The sequence below is a fragment of the Myxocyprinus asiaticus genome, chromosome 43 (genome assembly GCF_019703515.2).
Source record: "Myxocyprinus asiaticus isolate MX2 ecotype Aquarium Trade chromosome 43, UBuf_Myxa_2, whole genome shotgun sequence".
In the NCBI taxonomy this organism is placed as follows: domain Eukaryota; kingdom Metazoa; phylum Chordata; class Actinopteri; order Cypriniformes; family Catostomidae; genus Myxocyprinus; species Myxocyprinus asiaticus.
The window spans coordinates 10,951,668-10,977,449 of NC_059386.1; the positions used below are offsets into that span (position 1 = coordinate 10,951,668).

The following is a 25,782-nucleotide window of genomic DNA, read 5'->3' on the forward strand; positions in this document are numbered from 1 at the left end:
ATTACACCCATCACAATAATTCAATGTTCACTGTATCACCTCATATGTTAACATGCAAATACAGTAAATCATAGAAAGACATTGTATTTTTTATTACTTTTATTTTTCATTACATTTGGACTGATTTGACTGACAATCATTTATGACATCACAAACCATATTCTCAATGTAAGATGTAATTTCATTTGTTTTAATGAATTTCAGCTGTTTAACGTCCTGTATGGCATTAACAAATCATTTTCACATATTACATGTACTGTAGCCTGTGAATGAAAAATGATCATAAATACAAAGAACAAAAATAGAACAAATCATTAAACTCTCTGCTAATTAACTACAAAAATATCTCTTCTAATTAACTGAAATATTGATGAAAATAATGAGTGACATTTTCTTTACGTCACACCTTTTCATAACACACTTGTAAAAAGGCCCACTTTCCATTTGTTTCTCATGCCTAGACAAAATGTAAAATTCATTGTTATAAAATCACTGAATTAAATATTCAAAGGCATGCAGGAATAATTCTGCAGGATCCTTCTTGTATGAACATACCTGAAAAGTGACAATAAAAATCTGGACATTAGTTACTGTGAACTCAGTACAACACACTATTTAAAGGTATATTTATGTTCTAGGCTTTCTAAATTCAGATGAATGTATCAGAACTTACTGTTAAAGTAAAGGACACATTGTGTTTGGTCAGTCAATGACTTTGAACCCGAGTGAATTTGATGCAGCGCCCCTGAAAGACAAAAAAGCAGAATGTTCCTCTACATTACATATCTATAATGGAGGACTGACCATCCCACCACCCCCTCTTACAATCACACTAATCTCCACCATTGCTCTTTACCCCATTATCTCATATAAATGTGAAACATGACAAAGTGAATCTCCTAATTTCTCGCCACCGTGTTATTGGCTATGCCCTCATTTTGAGACTGGTGAAAGGTCTTTCTTCCACCATTCATTTAACTACTCCATATCACATTAACTCAGTGCTGCTGCTAAATCATCCACAGTGGATTTTTTTTAATACACCTCATATGGTAAAAAATAATTGTTTTGACAATATTTTGTCTTGGTGACATGTACGATAATTTGGAGTAATTGAATTCAATTGAAAGGGATTTGATTTTAATTGGTGGTAAGGAAGCTGCAATAATAGAGGCCAGGCAGGTTGATCAAGCAAAACTAATGCTTGACAAACCATGTTTGGACAGATATGGTACCATGAGTACAGCATGGCTATAGAACAGGTACCAGCATTAAAAATTAATGCCTTAATCTTTGCCATGAAAAAACATGCATAACAATATTTTTAAGTGCATCTCTATGAACACATTTAAACTGACTGAAAAATCATACTACGTCTTTCTTTTTACTTTTTATTCAAAAGCTAGATACATTTTTAAATAGTTCAGATGCCAAATAATTTACTTTATAATTTCCAATTTAAATCTTACACTTTTGTGTTGTTTTGTTATATAAGACTTGGTTCGAATAGGTAAAAGAGGGAACAATATATTTAAAAATATTTTTATAGAAACCATATGAGAAAAATGTGTGCAAAGATATACTGCTTTTAAGAAAAGAGTGATTAAGTTGACAAGAATCTCAGTGAGTGCCAGTGAATTAAATTATTTGTGAAAGCCATTATTTAGATATATTAATATTTTATGTATTATATAAAATATGGGGGTCCAAAAGTCTGAGACGACATTAAAAACCAGGGATTATCTCCTGATTCTGTTTTCAACAGAATACATATAAATAGAAGCATTTGCACTTACACATTTAGACCCCAATGTATATTTATATAACATAAATGGTATAAACAAGAGTCTAAGGACATCTTTGCTGAGACCTAATTACTGTCCACAGTCAAACACTTCAACAATATTTGCATTGTGCCCTGGAAGAACATTACAGTTAACCCTAAACTAAGTGACAGTGAAATCAGTGAGAGGTCAGAGTTCACTCTCGGCAGTAAAGTGGCAGACGAGGGCCACATCAATGACAACTTGAGCTGTGACAGTCAGGCCAAACTAATGATTATAATAGTGACGTGTGTTTGAGGGTCAGCTCATGACCAGTCTGAGCAGCACGTACAGACCTTACCACCATGAGGAGATAGCGTGTGTATGTGCGTATGATGTGACAGGACTGTCGGCCTTTCTTATGCAGCTTATTAGAGCTAATGAGCCTTTATGAGCAAACCTATTGAGGTACTGAACTAGGGAGTTGCAGGAGCAACACAAGGGCTTCATTCAGGGCCAGCACTAGGATTAGATCTTTATTGGGTATTTTGACCTTTAAGGTAGAAATAGGTTCTCTTGTTATGCTGTCCAACTAGGGAAGGGGGGCTTGGTTGTTTCGCCAGCCAACCGGGGTGGAGGGCATCAGAAGTTTCTGGGGGGCACAAGGAAAATCTATGGGTGCAATTGCAGTTATTTGTCATTTTGTGATTATTCAAAACTCATCTTATACTTAATATGTTGTTTTTGGTTGTCACCATTATTGTGATTTGTATGTCAAATAATGAGGTCCACGCGAGTTACGGAGTTAATAAACATAAACGGATGTGCGTATTGATGTGCGAGTAATTTTAAAATAAAAGCCACTTCAGTTTTTCAAAATAAAAGGCAATGCATAGATTGTTTTGAATAATCACTTTGAAATTGGATCTGCATGGCATGTTGGAGCCCAGGGCGGCCGCCTATATCGCCTGTAGGACGGGCCAGCACTTGTACAGCAATGGGCCTTCCCAAATTACCCAGCGGCCCACTAGGAAAATGCCCAGTGCTCCACCCCTGGACCCTGCTATGGCTCCATTCCTAATTCAAGTGAGCTGCCTAGCAAGATAGCACTTTAGGGCATTGTTCCAAAAGGTAGGTAGAAGCATTATGCTGCCTATTATGCTGATATTTTTTTGGCGGGGGGGGGGGTTAAATTCTAATGTAGCATTGCATGTATCCTTAGCATACAAGACTTAATGAGATCATTGAAAAACATCCATCAAAAATCGCAGACAGCGCTAGAAAAATTTCAATGTAAATGTAATTTTCCCCTCTGTATATAATGTGCTATCTGGCAAAAAACACGTTAGCTTTCCTGGATTAGATGATGTCATCGGAAATAATGTAGTATGTTGTCCAGCATCATGGAACGCTAAACCACTCGTATTAGGATTCAGATCGCTGCAACCAGAGGTGGAAGTCATCCAAATACAGTTGTGCTCAAAAGTTTGCATACCCTGGCAGAAATTGTGAAATTTTGGCATTGATTTTGAAAATATGACTGATCATGCAAAAAAACTGTCTTTTATTTAAGGATAGTGATCATATGAAGCCATTTATTATAACATAGTTGTTTGGCTCCTTTTTAAATCATAATGATAACAGAAATCACCCAAATGGCCCTGATCAAAAGTTTACATACCCTTGAACGTTTGGCCTTGTTACAGACACACAAGGTGACACACACAGGTTTAAATGGCAATTAAAGGTTAATTTCCCACACCTGTGGCTGTTTAAATTGCAATTAGTGTCTGTGTATAAATAGTCAATGAGTTTGTTAGCTTTCACATGGATGCACTGAGCAGGCTAGATACTGAGCCATGGGGAGCAGAAAAGAACTGTCAAAAGACCTGCGTAACAAGGTAATGGAACTTTATAAAGATGGAAAAGGATATAAAAAGATATCCAAAGCCTTGAAAATGCCAGTCAGTACTGTTCAATCACTTATTGAGAAGTGGAAAATTCGGGGATCTCTTGATACCAAGCCAAGGTCAGGTAGACCAAGAAAGGTTTCAGCCATAACTGCCAGAAGAATTGTTTGGGATACAAAGAAAAACCCACAGGTAACCTCAGGAGAAATACAGGCTGCTCTGGAAAAAGACGGTGTGGTTGTTTCAAGGAGCACAATACTTGTTGACCCCTCTCCAAACATAGCACTTATGGTTGTGACCATAAAGCTCTATTTTGGTCTCTTCACTCCAAATTACATTGTGCCAGAAGCTGTGAGGCGTGTCAAGGTGTTGTCGGGCATATTGTAACTGGGCTTTTTTGTGGCATTGGCTTCTTTCTGGCAACTCGACCATACAGCTAATTTTTGTTCAAGTATCATCGTATTGTGCTCCTTGAAGCCTCAGAGCTTAAAGGGTTATTCAATACCAAAAAATACTTTTTTACCTAATATTTGTACATGTTTGTACATGCTTACTAGTGTAACGAATCACTAGATAAGCAACATGCTAATGTTAATTTGCATTGAAATCAATTGTGTGTCGAATCGTTCATTCACATCACGTGAGTCCAGCTATTTGTATGACGCATTGAGTCGTTGCCTATGCAGAACTTTTCAATATGTCACTTGTGAGGTTCCATTTAAATTATAATGCCGCCTTAGGGGCTGTTCTCACCAAAAGCGTTTTTGCATCCCTCTGTTTAGCATTTAGTTGTTTTCTATGTAAACATGCGATAGACAGACGTCTTTGAATGTGGCGCCAAGTCTCGCTGTTTTTGCAGCATCTCAAAGATGCAGTTTTTAAGTTTTTCAAGTTTTTAAGACACCATGTCAAGTTAAAAGAACTTATAAAAATGAGTCTTGAGAATCTAAGGCCACATCCACACTAATTCGTTTAAGTTTTAAAAACTCGTAACGTCCTAACTTCATTGATTTCCAAAGTATGCAGTTACAGAGAACATATCAAAAGTATCAGTTTTCGGTCGAGGAAACTGCCTTTCCAGTGTGGATGAAAGGCATAAATGTAGCTAAATAAATGCATTTTCAAATGAAAGCATATTAGTGTTGATATGGGCTGAATTTTTTAATGTAAGAATTTGTTTGGTCAGAACGGTTCCTTAGAAAGCAGCTGCCCATTTAGGCAGTAGACAGCAAGGGAGCTCACTAGGTTTTAAAACAGAACCACTGACTGATCATTTTCAAATCTGACTATCACATGTAAACACACATGTTTCTCCTTGTATGTCTTCACAACTACAATCCCTTTAAGAATTTTATCATTTTTCCTTTACAGATTCCTACTCTAATGTAATTTAAGAACCTAAAGTTTGAGGGAAAAATGTATTGCTCATTTCCTAATGAAAAAATAATATACAGGATTGTTAAAATGTTGAACATGACAACCATACCTTGTCATTTGCTGTAGGTCTCATGATAGCAACTCTGTCATATTGTCTACGCAGCAATGCCAATACAGCATCAAAGCGTCCCTAATAATTACACAACATCCAACAAAGAATGCAAAATTTCACAAAAATCCATAAAATGACATCACTATACACAAGCATGACAAAGAAAAACATTAATATGCATGATTCTAACATTATCACAATCATCAAACAACAGAGAGTCAATGTATAAGTTTTAATAAAATGAGTGGACGCTTACTTTAATGGGAGTGTACCATTTGTCTGGGACCGGGGTCTGATATATTGGTGGTGGTCTGGGTGGGGGTCTTATTACAGGCTCTTCAAACTCCTCTGGCATTCTGACTACAGCATTTTTGGCTTTCTCCAATCGTGCCCCTTCCTCTGTAGAGCCCTTTTCTCCCCAGCGAACCTGTGGATGTTATAAGTGTCAGTGAATATCCAAAGACCTTTTGTTTCATTATTTATCTGAAGAGGATTGATCTAAAAAACCTTTCTGCTGTTCATCTTGATCAGACTGATCTCACTTGGAATTCTGTGACAGTAGGTAAAAAATTCTTTAGCTAAAATCAGAGTTTACCAAAATTTGAAGCACTTCCCCAAGTGGCCGAAGGTGGAAGTGTTGATGAACGTATGGGCACATGTGAGCTCCAGTATCTGAGTGAAATGTCCACAGAATGGCGCTAAACGTGAGTTGTAAAGCAAGCTCTTTTTAGTTGTAAATGATGTAATACAGTCAACTGCATATTTTATTAACCGTATGGCCTCACCCAAACCCCAACCCTAAACCTAACCGTCAGTGGATTAAAAATGTAATGTTAAAGCGAAGAAGCAACCTCCAAATCATGCTCATCATTAATTATGTGAGCGCAATTACTTCCTGGTTTCCATGGGACTAGAACCCGTGCCCTGAGACTGTTCACGTAACACACAATCAGTATCGCCATAGGAAAAGGTAGAAACATGTGAACTGATGCAAAGGTGTCTGATGGAAGAATGGGATGAATGGGCTCGATGTAAGGGTACCAGAACATTCGGTTGCAACATGTCGAGTTCCTGTGTTATTGTGTAGTCTTGATAGTGGTAATGAATTACTAGTGGTTGACCGTTCTTTGTTTTTAATGGCCGATGCTGATACCAATATCTAGACAGCAGGGTGGCCGATAAAATGCATATATTTAACAATTTAATGTTAGCAAATAAGATGTACATAAAATTGCTGAATTTAACTTATTTTTAACAATATTTACTCAAAATTCACAAAAAATAAATAAATTTGAAAACAGAAAATGTGCACTAACCATTATTGTCCGATAATCTCAAAATGGCCAATTACTGGCAGATTAATTGGCCTGGGCGATATATCGTTCTAAGACTAGTAATGAAAACTCTCAGATCAATAATTCTACTGTCAGAAATTTGCAACTAATTGCATTGTACCGGAATGTTCTTTGAATTACCTCCATGCGTGTAATACCACCAGGCCCTCTGCCACCATAATAAGATGCATCCACTGTGGGCCATTTCTTCTTTGGCAGAGGGTCTATCTCAGGTTCCTATAAGATAAAGAAACACTATGCTCAAACTTTTTCACACACAACAGTCTCTAGAGTTTACTCAGAAAGGTGCCAAAATGAAAAAACATACAGTGAGTGTCAGTTCTGCGGAAAATGGCCAGACTGGTTCGAGCTGACAGAAAAGCTACGGTAACTCAGATAACCTCTCTGTACAATTGTAGTGAACAGAACAGCATCTCAGAATGTCAACATGTCAAACATTGAGGCGGATGGGCTACAAACAGCAGAAGACCACGTCGGGCACTTTATTAGGACCATAGTGTTCCTAACAAAGTGCTCAGTGAGTGTATATTTATATACAGTATATACTGCGTGTATACTGTATATAGTTTACCTACAGGTATTGGTCGTGGTGGTGGTGGGCGAGATGGTGGTGGATCCCTGATTACCTGTGAGGGAAGGAGAAAATCAGCCTGCATCAATATTAATATCTCATTGATATACTTTCAGTCACACAAATATGTGGCAAAGAACAAATTGTTATACCACAGTGCAGCAGAGAGGCCAGAACCACCAGAGCACAATTAGACCCAACAGCACCAGCAGCACCAGGATGACAATGGCCACTACCAGCCCATCAGACTATAAACAATGAAAACGATAACCTTAATAACTACTTATTAACATGTTGATAATCATGAAAATTATGTTGCAATTGTAAAAATGCCACCTCACTGGCCCAATGGCGGAATCCAGTGGTGAAGGTATCTGCGCGTCGTCTTTTTCATTGCGTGAGTGGCTGTAGCTATTTGAGTTAGTTAAGACCGAATCTGACTCCAATTATATTAGGCCTCGAATTTAGATTGAGTTTCCAATTATTATTGAGCATCAATTGAGATCTTATCTAGATTTGGATACTTGATTATTCTAGTTAATTGTATACTTTTACAGGGCCTGGGTAGCTCAGCGAGTAAAGACGCTGACTACCACCCCTGGAGTTCGCGAGTTCGAAACCCAGGGCGTGCTGAGTGACTCCAGTCAGGTCTCCTAAGCAACCAAATTGGCCCGGTTGCTAGGGAGGGTAGAGTCATATGGGGTAACCTCCTCGTGGTCACTATAATGTGGTTCGCTCTTGGTGGGGTGCGTGGTGAGTTCTGTGTGGATGCCGCGGTGGATGGCGTGAAGCCTCCACCCACGCTATGTCTCCGCCGTAATGCGCTCCACAAGCCACGTGATAAGATGCACGGCTTGACTGTCTCAGACGCGGAGGCAACTGAGGTTCCTCCTCCGCCACCCGGATTGAGGCGAGTCACTACGCCACCACGAGGACTTAGAGCGCATTGGGAATTGGGCATTCCAAATTGGGGAAAAAAAAAAAAAATTGTATACTTTTACATTGCTCTCGTTCATTTGGATTCCTGTTTGTAGAGTCTACGCACCAGCCGGGTTATACATGATCACTCCACAAACTGGTTCAGTTTTGGATCATTATCCAGAGGTAATTGACTAAAACTATGCAGACAAGTTGCTCTCTGCACACTATTATCTGAATAATAGTTTTGTTTAGTTTCCCTAGATCTGCATACACTTAGTTAAAATAACACTACTCTCAGCCAGAAGGAGTGACTAATACTATCTGGATAGGCCGACCAAGCTACTGTATCCAGAAAGTCCTTTTAATTAGTCTCCATAGTTTCCTATGTACCCTTGGCCGAAATAATGTTAACAGTAATCAGAGGTAATGACTAACATTACAGTGGTGTGAAAAAGTGTTTGCCCCCTTCCTGATTTCTTATTTTTTTGCATGTTTGTCACACTTAAATGTTTCAGATCATCAAACAAGTTTAAATATTAGTCAAAGATAACACAAGTAAACACAAAATGCAGTTTTTAAATGAAGGTTGTTATTATTAAGGGAAAACAAAATCCAAACCTACATGGCCCTGTGTGAAAAAGTGTTTGCCCCACCTGTTAAAACATAACTTAACTGTGGTTTATCACACCTGAGTTCAATTTCTCTAGCCACACCCAGGCCTGATTACTGCCACACCTGTTCTCAATCAAGAAATCACTTAAATAGGACCTGCCTGACAAAGTGAAGTAGACCAAAAGATCTTCAAAAGCTAGACATCATGCCGAGATCCAAAGAAATTCAGGAACAAATGAGAAAGAAAGTAATTGAGATCTATCAGTCTGGAAAAGGTTATAAAGCCATTTCTAAAGCTTTGGGACTCCAGAGAACCACAGTGAGAGCCATTATCCACAAATGGCGAAAACATGGAACATTGGTGAACCTTCCCAGGAGTGGCCGGCCGACCAAAATTACCCCAAGAGCGCAGCGACGACTCATCCAAGAGGTCACAAAAGACCCCACAACAACATCCAAAGAACTGCAGGCCTCACTTGCCTCAGTTAAGGTCAGTGTTCATGACTCCACCATAAGAAAGAGACTGGGCAAAAATGGCCTGCATGGCAGAATTCCAAGACGAAAACCACTGCTGAGCAAAAAGAACATTAAGGCTCGTCTCATTTTTGCCAGAAAACATCTTGATGATCCCCAAGACTTTTGGGAAAATACTCTATGGACTGACGAGACAAAAGTTGAACTTTTTGGAAGGTGTGTGTCCCATTACATCTGGCGTAAAAGTAACCACATTTCAGAAAAAGAACATCATACCAACAGTAAAATATGGTGGTGGTAGTGTGATGGTCTGGGGCTGTTTTGCTGCTTCAGGACCTGGAAGACTTGCTGTGATAAATGGAACCATGAATTCTGCTGTCTACCACAAAATCCTGAAGTAGAATATCCGGCCATCTGTTCGTGACCTCAAGCTGAAGCGAACTTGGGTTCTGCAGCAGGACAATGATCCAAAACACACCAGCAAGTCCACCTCTGAATGGCTGAAGAAAAACAAAATGGAGACTTTGGAGTGGCCTAGTCAAAGTCCTGACCTGAATCCTATTGAGATGCTGTGGCATGACCTTAAAAAGGCAGTTCATGCTCGAAAACCCTCCAGTGTGGCTGAATTACAACAATTCTGCAAAGATGAGTGGGCCAAAATTCCTCCACAGCGCTGTAAAAGACTCATTGCAAGTTATTGCAAACGCTTGATTGCAGTTGTTGCTGCTAAGGGTGGCCCAACCAGTTATTAGGTTTAGGGGGCAATCACTTTTTCACACAGGGCCATGTAGGTTTGGATTTTGTTTTCCCTTAATAATAACAACCTTCATTTAAAAACTGCATTTTGTGTTTACTTGTGTTATCTTTGACTAATATTTAAACTTGTTTGATGATCTGAAACATTTAAGTGTGACAAACATGCAAAAAAATAAGAAATCAGGAAGGGGGCAAACACTTTTTCACACCACTGTATTTAGGCGAGTCGACCAAGATTTTGTTGTTCTAAATAATGATTATATTTAGTCCCTACAGTCTAGGTACACTTAGTTAATGCTGAATAGTTAGCGAGAATGCTAAGGTGTCAGAAGACATGCCCGATGCTCTATCAACACTGAGCCGTTAGTTTGTACTAATACTGATCGCAGATTTGTGTCAACAAGGATTTAACATAATCTACTAAAGGCAAGAATTTCAGAATAAGTCAGAATAGAATCAAATTTAACAATTTATTAGTCAGGTAAATATGTATCAAACCAATTACATAATCAATTCAGAAATAATCAATACAAAACATCTAATGCTCAAAGATGAATCTTAAGAGTAACAGATGCATACCTGAATTCAGCAAAGTACGTAGTTTGAAACTACGGGGATTTCCGGCTACAGAAAATTCCAATGAACAAGGTGCTACATTTCCTTAAATACCCAGACCACAACCAAATGGAATGACAATAAGAATGGAGGAGAGAGAACAGATTTAGAAAGACAACAACGAGGCAATTCTTGCTCAGTTGGGTCTCAGAGTTTTATCCTTTGAATGCAAACACCTTGGCACCCCGTCTTACACAATCACTAAAACTATTTACAAAAAATGTCCCTTTCGTCTACTAATGTCTTTTCAAAATGTTTTCTAATTTCTTTTTTCTTTATTTCTTTTTTCTCCCATTTTCTCCCCAATTCGGAATGCCCAATTCCCAATGCGCTCTTAGTCCTCGTAGTGGCGTAATGACTTGCCTCAATCAGGGTGGCAGAGGACGAATCTCATCCATCAATCCGCGCATCTTATCACGTGGCTTGTGGAGCGCGTTACCACGGAGACATAGCGCGTGTGGAGGCTTCACGCTATTCTCACCACGCACCCCACCGAGAGCGAGAACCACATTATAGCGACCACGAGGAGGTTACCCCAAGTAACTCTGCCCTTCCTAGCAACCGGGCCAATTTGGTTGCTTAGGAGACCTGGCTGGAGTCGAACCTGTGACTCCAGGGGTGGTAGTCACCGTCTTTACTTGCTGAGATACCCAGGCCCCCAAAATGTTTTCTTTAAAAAAAAATAAAAAATAAAAATTTTATTTTCTGTATTGCGGCGCCCTCAGTTTTAAAAGACAAAATTAAACGGCATTCGTAATGCATTTTATTTTCATAATGTGGCAGGTCTACAAGTAAAAAATAATATTTAGCAGGAAATTATTGTAGGGCAGGCCTGAAAAGTAGGCTATGATATCATTGGTAAATATAATTTTTCCCAGCCATGCAGTCTTGGTTACGTCAACAGGAAAGAAAAGCCATTTCAGGGGTGGAGAAAGTTATTATATTTTGATGTGAAGTTTAAAAAACAAAAATGTTTCTTTATAATAATACGCACTGATGGACAGAGCATAGTAAGGAACATATATTAATAAAGTAAATATGGTATGATTTAAAGTTTAAGATTTAAACTTTTAGTTTTAAATTCCTTTTACTACATATTTTTAATATTTATTGTGTTATTTACTAAACTTTTAATCAACTCTGTGTTAAAAATGGGATTACTATGTACTTACACAAGTGGTGGCATTTATTGTGATTGGACTTGAAATGAAAGACTGGCCATTATTTAGACTAATGAGCACATCAATTGAGCTGTTGAGAGAGGAAAAGTCTGTTATTACATGTATAAATATCATGGGTGGAGCATAAATAGTCAACACAAGTAGGTCAACATCGCTGTGCTAATTTTTTTTTAAAACAAAAAGATAAATTAAGTCTCTTTTTATCTGGTTGTTAAAACAGGGCTGGCAACAAGGAAATGCAAATGAAGAAACATTAGTGGGCCATTTCGTGTGCCTCTTCTACAGGCAGTGCGCCATGGCAAATAAAATGTGCTGTCATCACAAAAGCTGCTTTGTTTCTGTGATACTGCATTGCACTGTGTCTATGCCATATCAGTTGGCTATTAGCTAAGCTATAAACAGAAACTCAGATAGAACGCCCGGGGAAAAACTTGTTCCCTTTGCTCTGTAAATGGAGTGTCGCTGTTCTTTACAGAAACTGGAGGAATGCCACTTACTGTCCGACCTCGGTCAACACAGGAGCTGCACACAGCACGTAATTATCCTTCACTATACTCGGCCTCTCATCTAGGAGGAAGAGAGAGCAGCTTGAGATTGTTGTAAAATGACAAATGCAGACTGAAACAAAAAAGGCCTAATTTTAAGGAACACAAAAATGTCATTCCAAAACCTTTCCAGACTGATGACACTGTGAATTCGGTGACTGGAGGTCGAAAGTTCTGCTACTGAAATCGGTCTGTGCTTAATGTAATTCTTACCACTGCCCCCAGTGGCCGATGCTGGAAGTGTTGTAAGGTGAAATATCCACAGAGTGGTGCCAAAGCGAGTTGTTTTTGGTTGTAGATGATGTAATACAGTCAACAGGAATGCATATTTTATAAACCCTAAATATGCAATTTTAGAGCCAAAATGCCACCTCCGAATCATGCTCACCATTGTTTATGTAAACAAGATTACTTCCTTTGCATGGAACCAGAATATGTGTCGCAGAGATTGCACACCCCATGCATCGGTAGGGCAATAAGGAAAGGTGAACAAAGGTGAATTGAAAGTGTCTGTTGGTGGATGGCACTTGTCAGTAATTCTGCAGTATTGGGCCGATTCCAGATTACATTAACATTTTGAAGCAGCATGTCAATTTTCCGTATGGTCATGTTGGACTTTCTTCCGTGGAGCACAAAAGGAGAATTTATGAAGAGTATCCTGGCTGCTCTTGTCCATATAATGAAAGTGAAAGTGGACTGCGGTAGTCAAGCTCCAAATGGACAAAAAAGCATCATAAACGGCAAGCGACATCTGTGGAGAGCGAGGCCGAGAAAGTGAGTGCGGTAAGGGTTGGCACCTGTGGGAAATCACCTCTAACAGCTGTTTTGTGTTTGCAGTGAGAGCGGAGAGTGATTTAAAGGGCGATACAGACCGCCGGAGGGAGAGAGAGAGCTGAGCTTCCAGCAAGTGTGTGTGTTGGAGAGCATTTTGGCAACAAGGCATAAGATTGTGTGTAGAAATAACAGTCACGTTGGATTGTTACCCAGCTCCCGCTTCCTCCTTGAGAGAAACAAAGAACCTTGTCACATATTCCCTGCAAAATTCCAAGTCTTCTGAAGCCATACAATTGCTTTGAGTTACAAACAAAACAAAAATTACACAACTTGAAACAATAAGAATGTTCTATAGCCAGAATCCCTTGAGGCCATGTGGATTTTAGGATCACATTTGCAAAACAAAAAATGATAACAGCTTACCAAGTCACTTATTTATGTACTGAATGGGGAGGTGAATTATATGCCTTGTTTTGTTAGGGGTAACTTTGTAATAGGGGGTCTTGTTCAGTTTTTATAGTCTGATGTGTGTAAAAGCTGAAGATTTATGGAATGCATTGAATGGCTTACTGTAGGGCTCCTGTTGATTGACAGATAAAGTGCAGACCACACCCTCAGAGGTTCTTCCCTGCGTGAATCCTCGTCCTCTCAGGACAATGTTGGAAGATTCTAAAACATAGTGTTTATACAGATGTTAGCCATGACAACAGGTTCAAAAGGACAAAATCAATTTAGATGAATATCAATAATGTGTTATGTACCATTCACACAAATGCTGGAGGGCTCCAGGTTAAAAATCTCTATACATGATTTCTTTAAAATCTGTAAACATACACAGTAAATACAGGTAATGCAGGTCAATTAGAAGGCACCAAAATCAAACATATACCACATATTATAAATGTCTCTTTGGCTTACTTATGCTCAGTCTCACCGAATTTACAATGGTTTTGAGTGCCTGAAATCCATCCACAACAGGAAACACTTGATCTTTGCTGTCTGCAATATCTATAAGCTTACAATGAAAGCATGTTACATTTACAGAGAATCAAAATAAACAATTCTGATAGAGGTATATTGTTTGAAATTCTTAATATCTTGAAGAAATTTGCTTGCCATGTTAATTTATCTTGTTTTAAGGATTTTACACAACAAAAAATGTGCAATATTTTTGCAAAACGAAATTAAGTGCTTCATTACATGTTTTGCTGCAGATTCCCAGTGAAATGTCCAGCAAGGGGCGCCAAAAGCCAGTGAAATGGTGTTTTAATTAGACAAGGTTTTTAAGGCGAATATTAGATGGATGTAAAGTAAAAAATACCTCCCTAACCTAAAACTTTAACTTAAACCTACCAATAGTGTCCTAAAAGCAAATTTGAGATTAAACAAAAACAAACCAGACATCCTTAACCTAAACCAATGCCTAAACCTAACCAATAGTGTCCTAAAAGCAAATGCAACATGAAAAGCAAACATTCTGAAGCAACCACGTCATTTTGTGTTGCTTGTATAACACTTTCAGCTCACGTGTCAGCTTGCGTGTTTGGCTGAGCTTGAGGCTCGGTTAGGGTGTAGTTATAGTAACATTCATCTATGGACTAGGTTGAAAATGTAATGCTATATAGTTATGAATTTGTTCAAAAGCTATTTTAACCGTCAGGGCCTCTTGAAATATTTGCAGTGATATCTATATATATTTTATAAGAAATACAAATCTATGTAGCTGTTTTTTCTTGCAGCCATCCTGCTAGCATTTCCCAGGCCAGAGAACCGATCTCATGCTAATGTAAAATAAGCCGGATGTGTGCTCTGCAGAATTCAATTACACACAGCATCCTGCCCAGACAAGCACATCCACCAATCTCAATATAATGGAACACTCTATTACACTGTTACTAATGCATATCGTCATGAACACAACATTACCATGATGGCAATTATAAGCAATCCACAAACTGATGAAGAACAAGAATAGATCCAGCCAAGATAGAATGCTAGAAAAGAAAATGCTTGCCTGTGTAGATGCTAGGGGGTTTGCCTGGGTACTGCTATGCGTTTGTTAAGGTGTTCTGAGTGGTTTTTAGGAACACCCCCCAGACCTGGACATGGTAGTAATGCTCGCTTTTGCAATATATCATAGTAAATACTAAAAAGGTGGCGCCAAAAGCGAGGAATGCATATTTTAGTAACCATATGCCCCAACCCTAAACCTAACAATCACGTTATCAGTAGCACCACAAGGAAAGGTAAAGACATTTTAATTTATGCAAAAACGTCTAATGATTGGGGTCGATTTCAGGGTACATGAACATTCAGAAGAAGCATGTGTATTCCCGTATGATCCCGATGGAAAAATAGCGTAATCTAGGCAAAGTCTTACCTGTGTTGCGTCAAAGTCCTTCACACCTACACAATATACCCGGGCACCATACTGTCTTGCCTGATCAGCCTGAGTAAACAAATGGAGTGTATTTAGTAGATACTTTATTAAAAACCTATGGTACATATTTATATCCACCAGGAATTGAAAAAGAAGTGGAAGTAGTTAAATACCTCAATTGATTTTAGCAGTCAGAACAGTTATGCATCTAATGAATGCTTCCATATGTTGTTTGTGCTATGCATCATGGGCCATTACTGAAACATGTTGCCTTACCTCTTTCACAGCAAGTTCATGAGGATAGACCTCCAGCTTCCCATCAGTCAGTGCAATAATGATGCTAGACGATCTTGTGCCCTGGGCAGTCATTTGATCTAATGCCTAAAACATGTTTATGTGTTCAAAAGGTATGTGGACACATTTAAAAACGTATGAATGTCATTGCATTAGATAAGAAAATATCACACTAAGTGGCATTTATTTTATTATTAAGAAAAAGGTACCACAAGGACACACTTTTTAAGCATGAAAACGTTTGTGAGGTTTTAAATATAAAACAATATACAGTATTTATTGTTCAGAATTAAGACACATTTAAATATGTAGGAATGTCATTGCAAATGAAAATATTACACCAGGTGCCATCTATTTTAAGATAGCACAAGCACACTTTCATGCAAAACATTTATCAAAAAGAAGTTTGATAGGCTTTAAATGATAATAAATATACTGTTCAAAATTAAGCGTAGCTTTAGTGTCTAAATGCTGATTGAGGCCATTGTAGAATGAGAATATGCATGTTATTATATAGAATTCACCTTTATTAACCCCTCATGCATGTAGGTCTCACCAGCAGGTTTGATCTTGCTCAATCTTTGTAGACCATTATCTATAGCTGCCCTAAAAGCAGAGACAAAGTTATATCCTTTATATTTGTACTACATATACAATGGCGCTATAAGACTCACAATAGTTTGAATGACATCGCACCTGTCTCCGGTGAGGGGCAAGATAACTTCTGCATTTGAGGAAAAGACTATGAAAGAAACCCTCATCTTCGGGCTTTAGGAAATGAATTGCATGAAACAAAACAACATAATAAAATCACATTTACACTCTACGTGGGTAAGAAAAATGATATGCTTTCTAATAGTAGCTATATACTGTCTATGACTAGTAGTGTAGTGCTTGGTGTAAATTACTACTGTGAGGTTCAACATTTTACCCTCTCATGCCCAATCTTGCATGAACTAGGTCACCACACCACACACTAATCCAAACACACATCATACACTGACTAAAGTTAAACATAGTCATCTACAATTAAGTTTATATTTAGCTCCACACATGTGCAAAAGGTTGGAATTCGAACAAGTGGTTTGTACCAGGCAGGACTTAAATGTGACAGTGCTGAAACTCTATAACCCATCCAATAACTTTAATACTTTGATAGTTAATATATATAGAGAGAGAGAGAGAGAGAGAGAGAGAGAGCATCTTAAAGATTCTAACTTACAGTTTCTTACCTTACAAAGCGATTTGTCAACTGTTCCACAAATCCATATATCTCCAGCCAGTTGTCAGACACACTCCCTGACCTAGAAGGATGGTGAACGTTTGGTGCTTTTAGAAAGATAAACAGGGCCATATAAGGGCTCCTGAGAACTATGTGAGGGTCTTTAGAGCTCAGTAGAAAGACATGTTCATATAAATACCAGGACTAATCATGTGGTGTGGAAACAGTGGGGTTCTTATTATTATTGATAATTATTTATTCAGAGAGATAGAGAGCGTGCTTCATATGCTTGCACATTTCATACATAAACATACCGCCTATGAAACATTATATAGACTATTGTAAATACTGTCAAACTCACCGATCCAATACAAAATATAAATCAAAGGCGCCATGGCAAGACCCGTGTTCCCCTTTCCCTAATGAAGTCAGGAGAGAAATGCAGAAAAGTTGGAGAGCCCAAGTCACTGTTGTCCATTTGCCTCTATTAATGGCTTGATTGCTGTCTCCTCTCATTCCTGTCATGTACTGCACGTCTTTGTTATGGGAACACATCAAATCCGATACTAGAAATGCAGCTGACGCTCGTAGACGGAGAGCGCAGTTATTTTATTCCTGCATGACAACACGCTCTCGCCATCTAACAACAAATCATTCTTAAAAAGCCACTCCTGCTGCGGTCTTCAAGAAATGTCGCGTTCAAAACAAACATCTAGTACACTTGAAATTCATCTCATTCCGTAAAAGTAGTTTTTTTTTTTTAAATTTATTTTATTTTATTTATTTTGTTTTTTATCGAAGCGGGCACGGTCTACGCACTGCACATGAACCCGTAGTTCAACGCGCATGCGCTGACAGTGCAGGAGACGGTGCATAATAAACATCAGGCTTTTGTAAAGCCACAAGAAAGCGCCATAAAACGAATATAAAGGAATTGAAAAGGCTTTGGTTACATTAACAATAATATCATTATGATTAATATCACTATGATTAGATGGATGGATGGATGGATGGATAGATAGGGGTTTATAGCCTAAAGGAGTTCATTAATGACTAATACATAACTTACAAATGCTATAAAATTGGTTATAACAACATGCATAAAAAAGGGTGGACACATATTAAGAATTTATTAAGGAAGTGCCAACATTAGAATCCTTTGTACATAAAGTTCAGTGTGTTTTAATGGTCATCAGAGAAGTCGTACCAATTGGTACGAGTTGGCGAAAACGTATTAAATAGATTCTAGACGTCCAAATACCCGGATGTGTAATGTGGAAGTAAGTGAAAGTTCCATGTGTGAGACATGTATAAACCTAAACATAGAGTAGAGTTTTGTATGACCTTAGAAAGTAATAGACTAATCCTGTTGTTTACAAACATTGCAACACATGCGCAACAAGTGGTGGCAGAAAGCCGGCAAACTGTTGTGTTAGATTTGACAGAGTAGACAGCTAGCGCTAGCTAGCTCCTCTAAATATGGCTAAAAGATAATATAGAATAAAATTAGCCTTCAAGTTCAAAGCTAGCTAGGTTTGGGTACACTATTGCTAGTAACACAGCTAGTTATAATCCTCGATTAAAAGAAAGTATAACACAAAGCCATCATAAATTCAGACATATTCTTAGTTATACTATTATTATAATGATATGAGTTAACAAACGTTGGAAATTATCTCCTCAGTCCAGTCAGCTCTGTTGACGGAATCAGATAAAAGTGAAGCCCTCGGTTTTGTCATTGCTAATTTTACAGCCAACAGCGCAACAAGACATTTCATTTTGCTTAACCAGATAAGTGAATGGTAACAGCTAACTTTCTGAGGACTGTCGGATCTGCTAACTACAGGTTTGTGTTACTGTTTGTGCTTATGCAACGCAGGTCTTTTTGCCACCACTTCTGACTGTGACGTAGAGGGTGACATTGCCAAAGTATTGATCTATTGTCGTGTTTTAGAATAATACAAGTGAGAGTCACCTGATGCAAAAGTCAACAGTTGGCTGTTGCAAAAGTCGTCAAAATTCGTACAACCCAACTCGTGCGATTTATAAGCAACTTGTACGAATCTGTACGATTTCTCCATGAGAGTTTGTTGTATATGCTGTGAATGAGCATGCTGTGAATTCAGCATCTGAAAAGTATTTTTTTAGAGGACTTAAGGTGACTAGAACCATCTTTACACTGCAAAGGTGGCATAGAAGCTGCATCTGAAGTAGCATTTAGGTGTATTTACAAAGACTGATTAATGCTGCTCAGAGGTGGCATAAATGCATTTACACACCAATTACAATTGCATAAATAATGTTATGAGATTAATGTTTTATATATAAAATATAGAAATAAGAAATTATGAAATTATACTTTTAAATATAAAACTCAATTATGAAATATATGCTCTATTCTGAAAACAACAAAGTTTAAGACTGCTCTGATGCTGCATTTCATTTACACAGAACTAAAGCAGCAACAGAACTTTGATACTAAGGGGTCTGAGGTGGGTCAGAGTAGGCAGAATTTAGTCTGGCTTTTATGCAGCAAGCGGCATTGCATCTTTACACAGAATTTTGAGCAGGCACAGAGCAGCCTTAAAGCCTCAATATTTCAATATTTTTTACTATAAATCTCCACTTTCACTTTCAGAATGTGAAAGTGAAAGCAGAGATTTATAGTAGGAAAAAAAAAGGACTTAAATATTGATCTGTTTCTCAGCCATACCTAATATTTAACTTCTGAAGACATGGATTTAACCACTGGAGTCGTTTGGATCACTTTTATGCTGCCTTTATATGATTTTTGGAGCTTCAAAGTTCTGGTCACCATTCACTTGCATTGAAAGGAGCTGAAATATTCTTCTGAAAATCTTTGTTTGTGTTCAGCAGAAGAAAGAAAGTCATACACATCTGGGATAGCATGAGGGTGAGTAAATAATGAAAGAATTTTCATTTTTGGGTGAACTATCCCTTAAAAATGTGTAAATATGCCTTAGGATTAGGTAAACTGGGACAGTGACAACACATGTTAGTAAAGAGATTACAGCAATTAATACAAAACAGACTGTAGCAAAATGATATAAGACCTCCTTTTAATCTCACTATAATAATATATTTTTGCCGCATTTGTGACAAATTGTGAAATTGTGCATTTTATGTTTTTGATTAAAATAAGTATAAATACGTGTATTTATTAAGCATTTATAACATTAAAATGCTCACTATTTAGCAAGTATTGCATGAAAGTTGCCCTTTTTATTCATGTTGTTATCAATGATTTATAATGCATTTGTAAATGAATTATTAGTCATTAATTAACCCTTATATAAACCCAAACAAAGAGAACATTAATGTAAGGTGTCACCGGGATAGGGAGAGAATTCTAATTGGAATTTGGATCAAGTCCCATAGTATCGTAAAGTGATCCTTACAAGAATCCTTTCATAATTAAATATGATCCTACCAAATAAACATAATATTATATATATATATATTTATTTATTTATTTTATTTATTTTTTTTTAATCAGTTTTTCAGTTTATTCAGCAGGATCTTATTTGATTCTTAGAGGATTCTTAATTGTTTCCGTTTAAGATCATTTAGGATTCTTTATAAAATTTGATAGAAATTCCATCTGCAATTCTATACATGATAAATAGATGGTTTTATTCAGTCAAAAATAGTACTTAACTTCACTGGATCAACTTAAATACATTAGGTTACACAGTTAAAACAAATTTTAAGGGTTAGATCAGGAAGATAGTACCCTAACGTAACAATTAGGCTACAGGTTATCACTTTTTACTGTGTAGATATGATGTTAGATCTTTGGCTTTGGTGCCAGAGCCTTTCTCAAGTAATCCTGTGAGCGTTGAAGGCCACCTTTCAGGCCTATATCTGAAGGCGCGCATAGCCTAAAGCCATTACATGGTTCACCAATCATTAACGCCCGAGCGCACTGGTGTTAATATGACAGTAATGAGTGAGGCAGGGAAGGCGGCTCATCTCAGCGATGTCATTTGAGCCCGAGATCTGAGCTCAGAGATCATGCACACACATCCGTGATAGACGTCCTCGGGGCAGTGAACCAGAAGGATTAATATTAGGGATAAGAGCACAGAGGAACCAGGAGAGGTCACAAGGATTGGGGCGGAGTCTTGTCCTTTTTTTTTCTTCATTGGGATAAATGATTGAGGTTAAAACTTGGGAATCATTGCTCAGAGCATCCAGTTAGAAGAAGACCTATCTATATCAGGACACATCAAGAGACTCAGCTGAGAGCAGTTTATATTTGCAGCTGTGGCATAAAATGGTAAGATGTCTTTATGCTAAGAACTGAAAATATATGAAAACCATACAGAAAATTATTTAGGATTAAAAGGGTGATTTTTCAGGGTTCAGAGAAAAGTGTGCGTTTTCTGATGGATGCAGTGGCTGCCAAACGCTGGATCACCGACCTGCTGAGCAGCATCCACACATCTCGAGCCATACCCGCAGGAGCTTTGTTCGGTCCATGTGCATTAAAACACACGTCGCTGTGTGACAGTATTGCTTTCATCGCCTTGAAGTGTTCGGACAGACGGACTGCGTCATACGCGCTCCAGGTAATTTATGATTGACTATGGGGCCGTTCACATTGAACGTGTTTTTGCATCTGTCTGTGCTGTTTTTTAATTGTTTATTTATGTAAACATGCGCTCTCACTAGACGGAGTTCTTTGACCGTGCGACGTCTCGTCGTTTTTCCAGCTTCTCGCGCAGGAGTGCTCTGTTTTTTAAACTTTAAAAATAGTTAAAAAGGGGCTAGTTAGTGAATTTTTTTCAGAGTGGGTTTATTTTTAAGTCAATTTCCGCATAAACACACCTTGAAGTCTTTACAAAATAGGTTTCAAAATAGTTCTTAATGTTAATTAGGGCTGTCCATTTAACACGTTAATTTAGTGTGATTAATTAAATGAAAAATGATGCAATTATATAAAAATGAATGCAATTAATGTTCCATTCAAGTAATTCAAGCTTGATGTACCAACTTAAAGGAACATTCCAGGTTCAATACAAATTAAAGGTGCTGTAAGTGATGTTTCAAAAATGTTGCAAAAAAATGTTTCAACTCCCTGAAAGATATTAATGAAATAAGTGTCCTGAGACAGCTCTAGACTGTAAACAGCAAACAAAAATGTGTCCGTGGTTCAATGCTTTCTGCCTGTCAATCATTTTGTGCATTCTCATAGTGTTGTAGTTGCAGTGAATTATTGAGGCATAATGCATTTTTATGTCATGTTGTTCATAACAGTTGTCAGTTGAGGGCACTATCTTGTCGCTGGTGTTTTTAACAAATCTCAATAAAGCTCATATTGGTATCTTTGGAGTGCTGTGTTTTGGAAGTAAGGGGGCGTGGCTAATCCAAGTGCTCAGTCTTGTGGAAATAGAATGACTGAAATTGCTTACTGCACCTTTAAGCTCAATGGACAGCATTTGTGGCACCACAAAAAATAATTTAGACTGGTCCGTCCTTTTCTTTAAAAAATTAAAAATAAATAAACAGTGAGGCACTTACAATGGAAGTGAATGGGGCAAAGTTTTGGAGAGTTTAAAAGCATAAATGTGAAGCTTATAATTTTCTAAAAGCACTACATTCTTCTGTTAATTTGAGCTGTAAAGTTGTTTAAATTGTTATTTTTACAGTCATTTTGGGGTTTTAGGTTTGTTGACTACATCGTCATGGTAACAAAGTTGTAAATTGGCTATAACTTTACACAGAAAAGGTTAGTAAGTGATTTTATGACACTAAAACCATGTAAACACATTTTCTTTATGTCTTGAGGCTATACTTTTAAAATAGTGAGTATTTTAACGTTTAAAATTGGCCCCATTTACTTCCATTAAATGTGCCTCACTGTGACCCAAATTTGTGTTTTTTTTTTTTTTTTTTTTTTAAGAAAAGGAGGGTCAAGTCAAAATACATTTTTGTGGTAATCAATATTATGCCACAAATGCTGTCGATTAAGATTAACTTGTACAGAACCCAGAATATTCCTTTAATGCGACAGTACGGGGGAGTCAGCACACATCATCAAACCAACAAAAGCAACAGGCAGTACAGCCTTCCACAGACGTGCTTTTGTGCACAATGACAGATGGATTGGTTTTTCAACATTTCAGTTTACATTTAACTTGACACAGCATTCTTAAAACACAGCGCTCATGACTAGAGACACTGAAAACTAGTGAACGCAAAGTGTTCGTCTGACGCAAGGGTACATAGACCAACAATTAAAACTAGCTCAGACAGATGTAGGCCAATAATAGGGTTATGTTAAATAATATGGAAATAAACAAAGAATATTTTGACTTAGACATGCGTAACTTTTCTGCTACCCAAATATATGTATACAATGTAATGTATTTTAATTACATATTTTTTATTATTATATTTACAATTATTTGGGGCCTTTCTTAGTAAATATTGATATGTCCGATTTATTAATCGACATTAATTTGAAATTAATTTGATTAAAAAAAAATTATCAATTGACAGCCTAAGTTAATATAGTCTAACATTTATATTTTTAATATTAGGCTAATATTTTCACCTATTATTGCCCACGTTGACCTTATGGCGGGACATGTTATTGCACTATATGGGGTAAGTTGTCACATTGAGAGTTTTATATTTATTGACATTGCTTTGAAAAGAATACATTTTCTGAAACATGAAATACTGTCTAAACTAAAAAAAAAATAAAAATAAATCATCAATATTTAAACAGTAAAACAATTATGAAACAGCTAAGTGTAATAGATAACATGCATAAATATCAAGCCATTATTTTGGGTAACAGACACTATAATTAATGAGAATGTACAATTGCAACATTTAAAACACTTGTGACAACTTGCCCCAATATAAAGGTGTCAACGCTTTCAGCCAAAATCTACCTTCATTATATAGTGTTGCCTTGTTTTTATGTAAAGTATGGCTTTATTGTGTTGCCTTGTTAGCTATTACAAAAAATGAATAAATAAAATAAAATTATCCTTTATGCTTTTCTTTCGTATTGTTCAGGTGGACACAACAGCACCAAGTGAGTGTCTGAACCTGATTCAGTCTGCTAGGAATGCAGAGGAACAAAATCTAGAGGCTTATATGAAGAATGGGCATCTATTTTTCAAAGCCTTAAAGGATATTCCTGAGAACACAGAGCTTTTAGCCTGGTACGGGAGAGATCTAGCCAAACTGCTTGGCCTAAACGCTGAGCAAAAGAACACAAAAGGTTTGAATGCGTTACCATATCAGCAGATCAATATATACATGAAAGCACATGTAAAAGGATTTGTCTGTCTTTCTCTTTTAGATTTCATTTGCTCTGAATGCAAACAGAGCTTTCTCTTTGAATTCCCCTTGTTGGCACACCAAAGATTTTTCTGCACCGAGAAACCAACAAACCAAAATAGCAGCAGAAAGAAACTTATCAAGCCAGAAATTAATTTACTGAACAGCAAACCTTCTACAGACTTTCACAATTTAGCACGAGAGCTAGAGAACTGCAAGAAAAATCTACCAGTAGACGCAAGAACAAGTAGCACCAAAAGAAGACGCTCTCTTGAATCAGGAACTGATGAGAGTGATGGGGAACCATCATCTTTTGACACCCATAGAGATGAAAAGCTATCAGTGAAAAGGTTTTGTGTTAACAGATTGAACGGACAGTCCTGGTCACCCTCCAGCAACCAGTCTTTCAGTAAAGGCCAAAATTCTCAATGTAGCCAAACAAAATGCCATGACGACCACTCGGCAAATCCAGACGGCCAAGAATTGAAGTCTAGTACCATAGTGACCAAGCTTTCGTCTCCCACTGAAGGGTTGCAAGATGTCACAGGTGACATAATTTCATCAAACCAGGAAAGGAAGAGTGCTTTCACGCAACCTCCTCGTGTCATGCCCCATATCCCTCTAGTTATGTCAGCCAGGCTTACCAGCGACCTCATCCCAACTAGGACAACTCTCCTCCCCAGCATTCTACCACTCACTTCCCCTCTGGTGCTCAACTTCCAGAGCTCCGCTTTACTACATAGGGATCTTCCCAAACCACTGACACTTCTACATAGCACAAACCTTTGGCCCAAGACCTCCCGGCTTCTGCCCCCCTCTTTCACATCTATCGGTTTACCTATGCAAAACTGGTGTGCTAAATGTAACATTTCTTTCCATATGACGACAGACCTGGTGCAACACATGAGGTCTCATCACAAGAGGCGGCTGTCCGATGAGAGGAAGAGGATGCACAGGGAGGAGAGGCTGAAGTGTCCGATCTGTAATGAAGTGTTCAGAGAGCGCCATCATCTGTCACGCCATATGACCTCACATACATGAGCATTCAAAGCTGTTTCTCAAAATGTAAACTCTTTTAAAGATGTTTTCAATGTAAAATAAAGTGTTACCAAATGGTTCAGTTTTGTAAGCTAACTGTTTAATTTGACCAGATTTACTGTAATAAACATAAAAAGCCCAATTTATTGTTAACCCAATTAATTAAATGTTTATATAAATATTATTTGGCTTGAAACTAGCTAAATTGCTAACTAGTTTTCTAAATGTTATTCTTTAATATATAATATTTATATGTTGATTTAGGCTTAATTTAATAGTTTTTATATTAATAATAATGTAAATGATTAATTTGAACAAAATGTTTTAAGGTATATTCCAGGTTCAATACATGTTTAGCTCAACCGACAGCATTTGTGGTATAATATTGATAACCACAAAAAATTATTTCGACTTGTTCATCCTTTTCTTAAAAAAAAAAAAAAGGAAAAATCTGGGTTACAGTGAGACACTTACAATGGAAGTGAATGGGGCCAATCGGTAAACATTATAATACTCAGTGTTTCAAAAGTATAGCCACAAGACATAAACAATATGCATGTTA

At 37.5% G+C, this 25,782-nt stretch overlaps 2 protein-coding genes across 3 annotated transcripts; one reads left to right on the top strand and one right to left on the bottom strand.

Moving 5' to 3' along the window:
* Window positions 1–64: 64 nt before the first annotated feature.
* On the bottom strand, window positions 65–17,717 carry antxr2b (ANTXR cell adhesion molecule 2b). Its single transcript, XM_051685403.1, has 18 exons — window positions 17,224–17,717; window positions 16,873–16,944; window positions 16,337–16,408; window positions 16,165–16,246; window positions 15,623–15,727; window positions 15,347–15,415; window positions 13,901–13,981; window positions 13,728–13,788; window positions 13,537–13,635; window positions 12,145–12,214; window positions 11,639–11,717; window positions 7,241–7,336; window positions 7,093–7,143; window positions 6,638–6,733; window positions 5,419–5,589; window positions 5,160–5,240; window positions 674–745; window positions 65–555 (listed from the first exon to the last, which is right to left on the bottom strand). The coding sequence occupies exons 1-17, from the start codon at window positions 17,415–17,417 to the stop codon at window positions 707–709; spliced, it is 1,518 nt and encodes a 505-aa protein (XP_051541363.1). The 5' UTR covers window positions 17,418–17,717; the 3' UTR covers window positions 65–555; window positions 674–706.
* On the top strand, window positions 15,668–25,368 carry si:dkeyp-41f9.4 (PR domain zinc finger protein 8). Of its 2 annotated transcripts, XM_051685405.1 has the most exons (4): window positions 20,379–21,162; window positions 21,245–21,454; window positions 23,916–24,123; window positions 24,205–25,368. In XM_051685405.1, exons 1-4 carry the CDS (start codon window positions 21,160–21,162, stop codon window positions 25,221–25,223), a joined length of 1,440 nt encoding a protein of 479 aa, XP_051541365.1. In that variant the 5' UTR covers window positions 20,379–21,159; the 3' UTR covers window positions 25,224–25,368. The 2 variants fall into 2 exon arrangements, with proteins under 2 accessions (XP_051541366.1, XP_051541365.1); XM_051685406.1 differs by lacking the exons at window positions 20,379–21,162; window positions 21,245–21,454 and adding an exon at window positions 15,668–15,753.
* The last annotated feature ends 414 nt before the right edge of the window (window positions 25,369–25,782 follow it).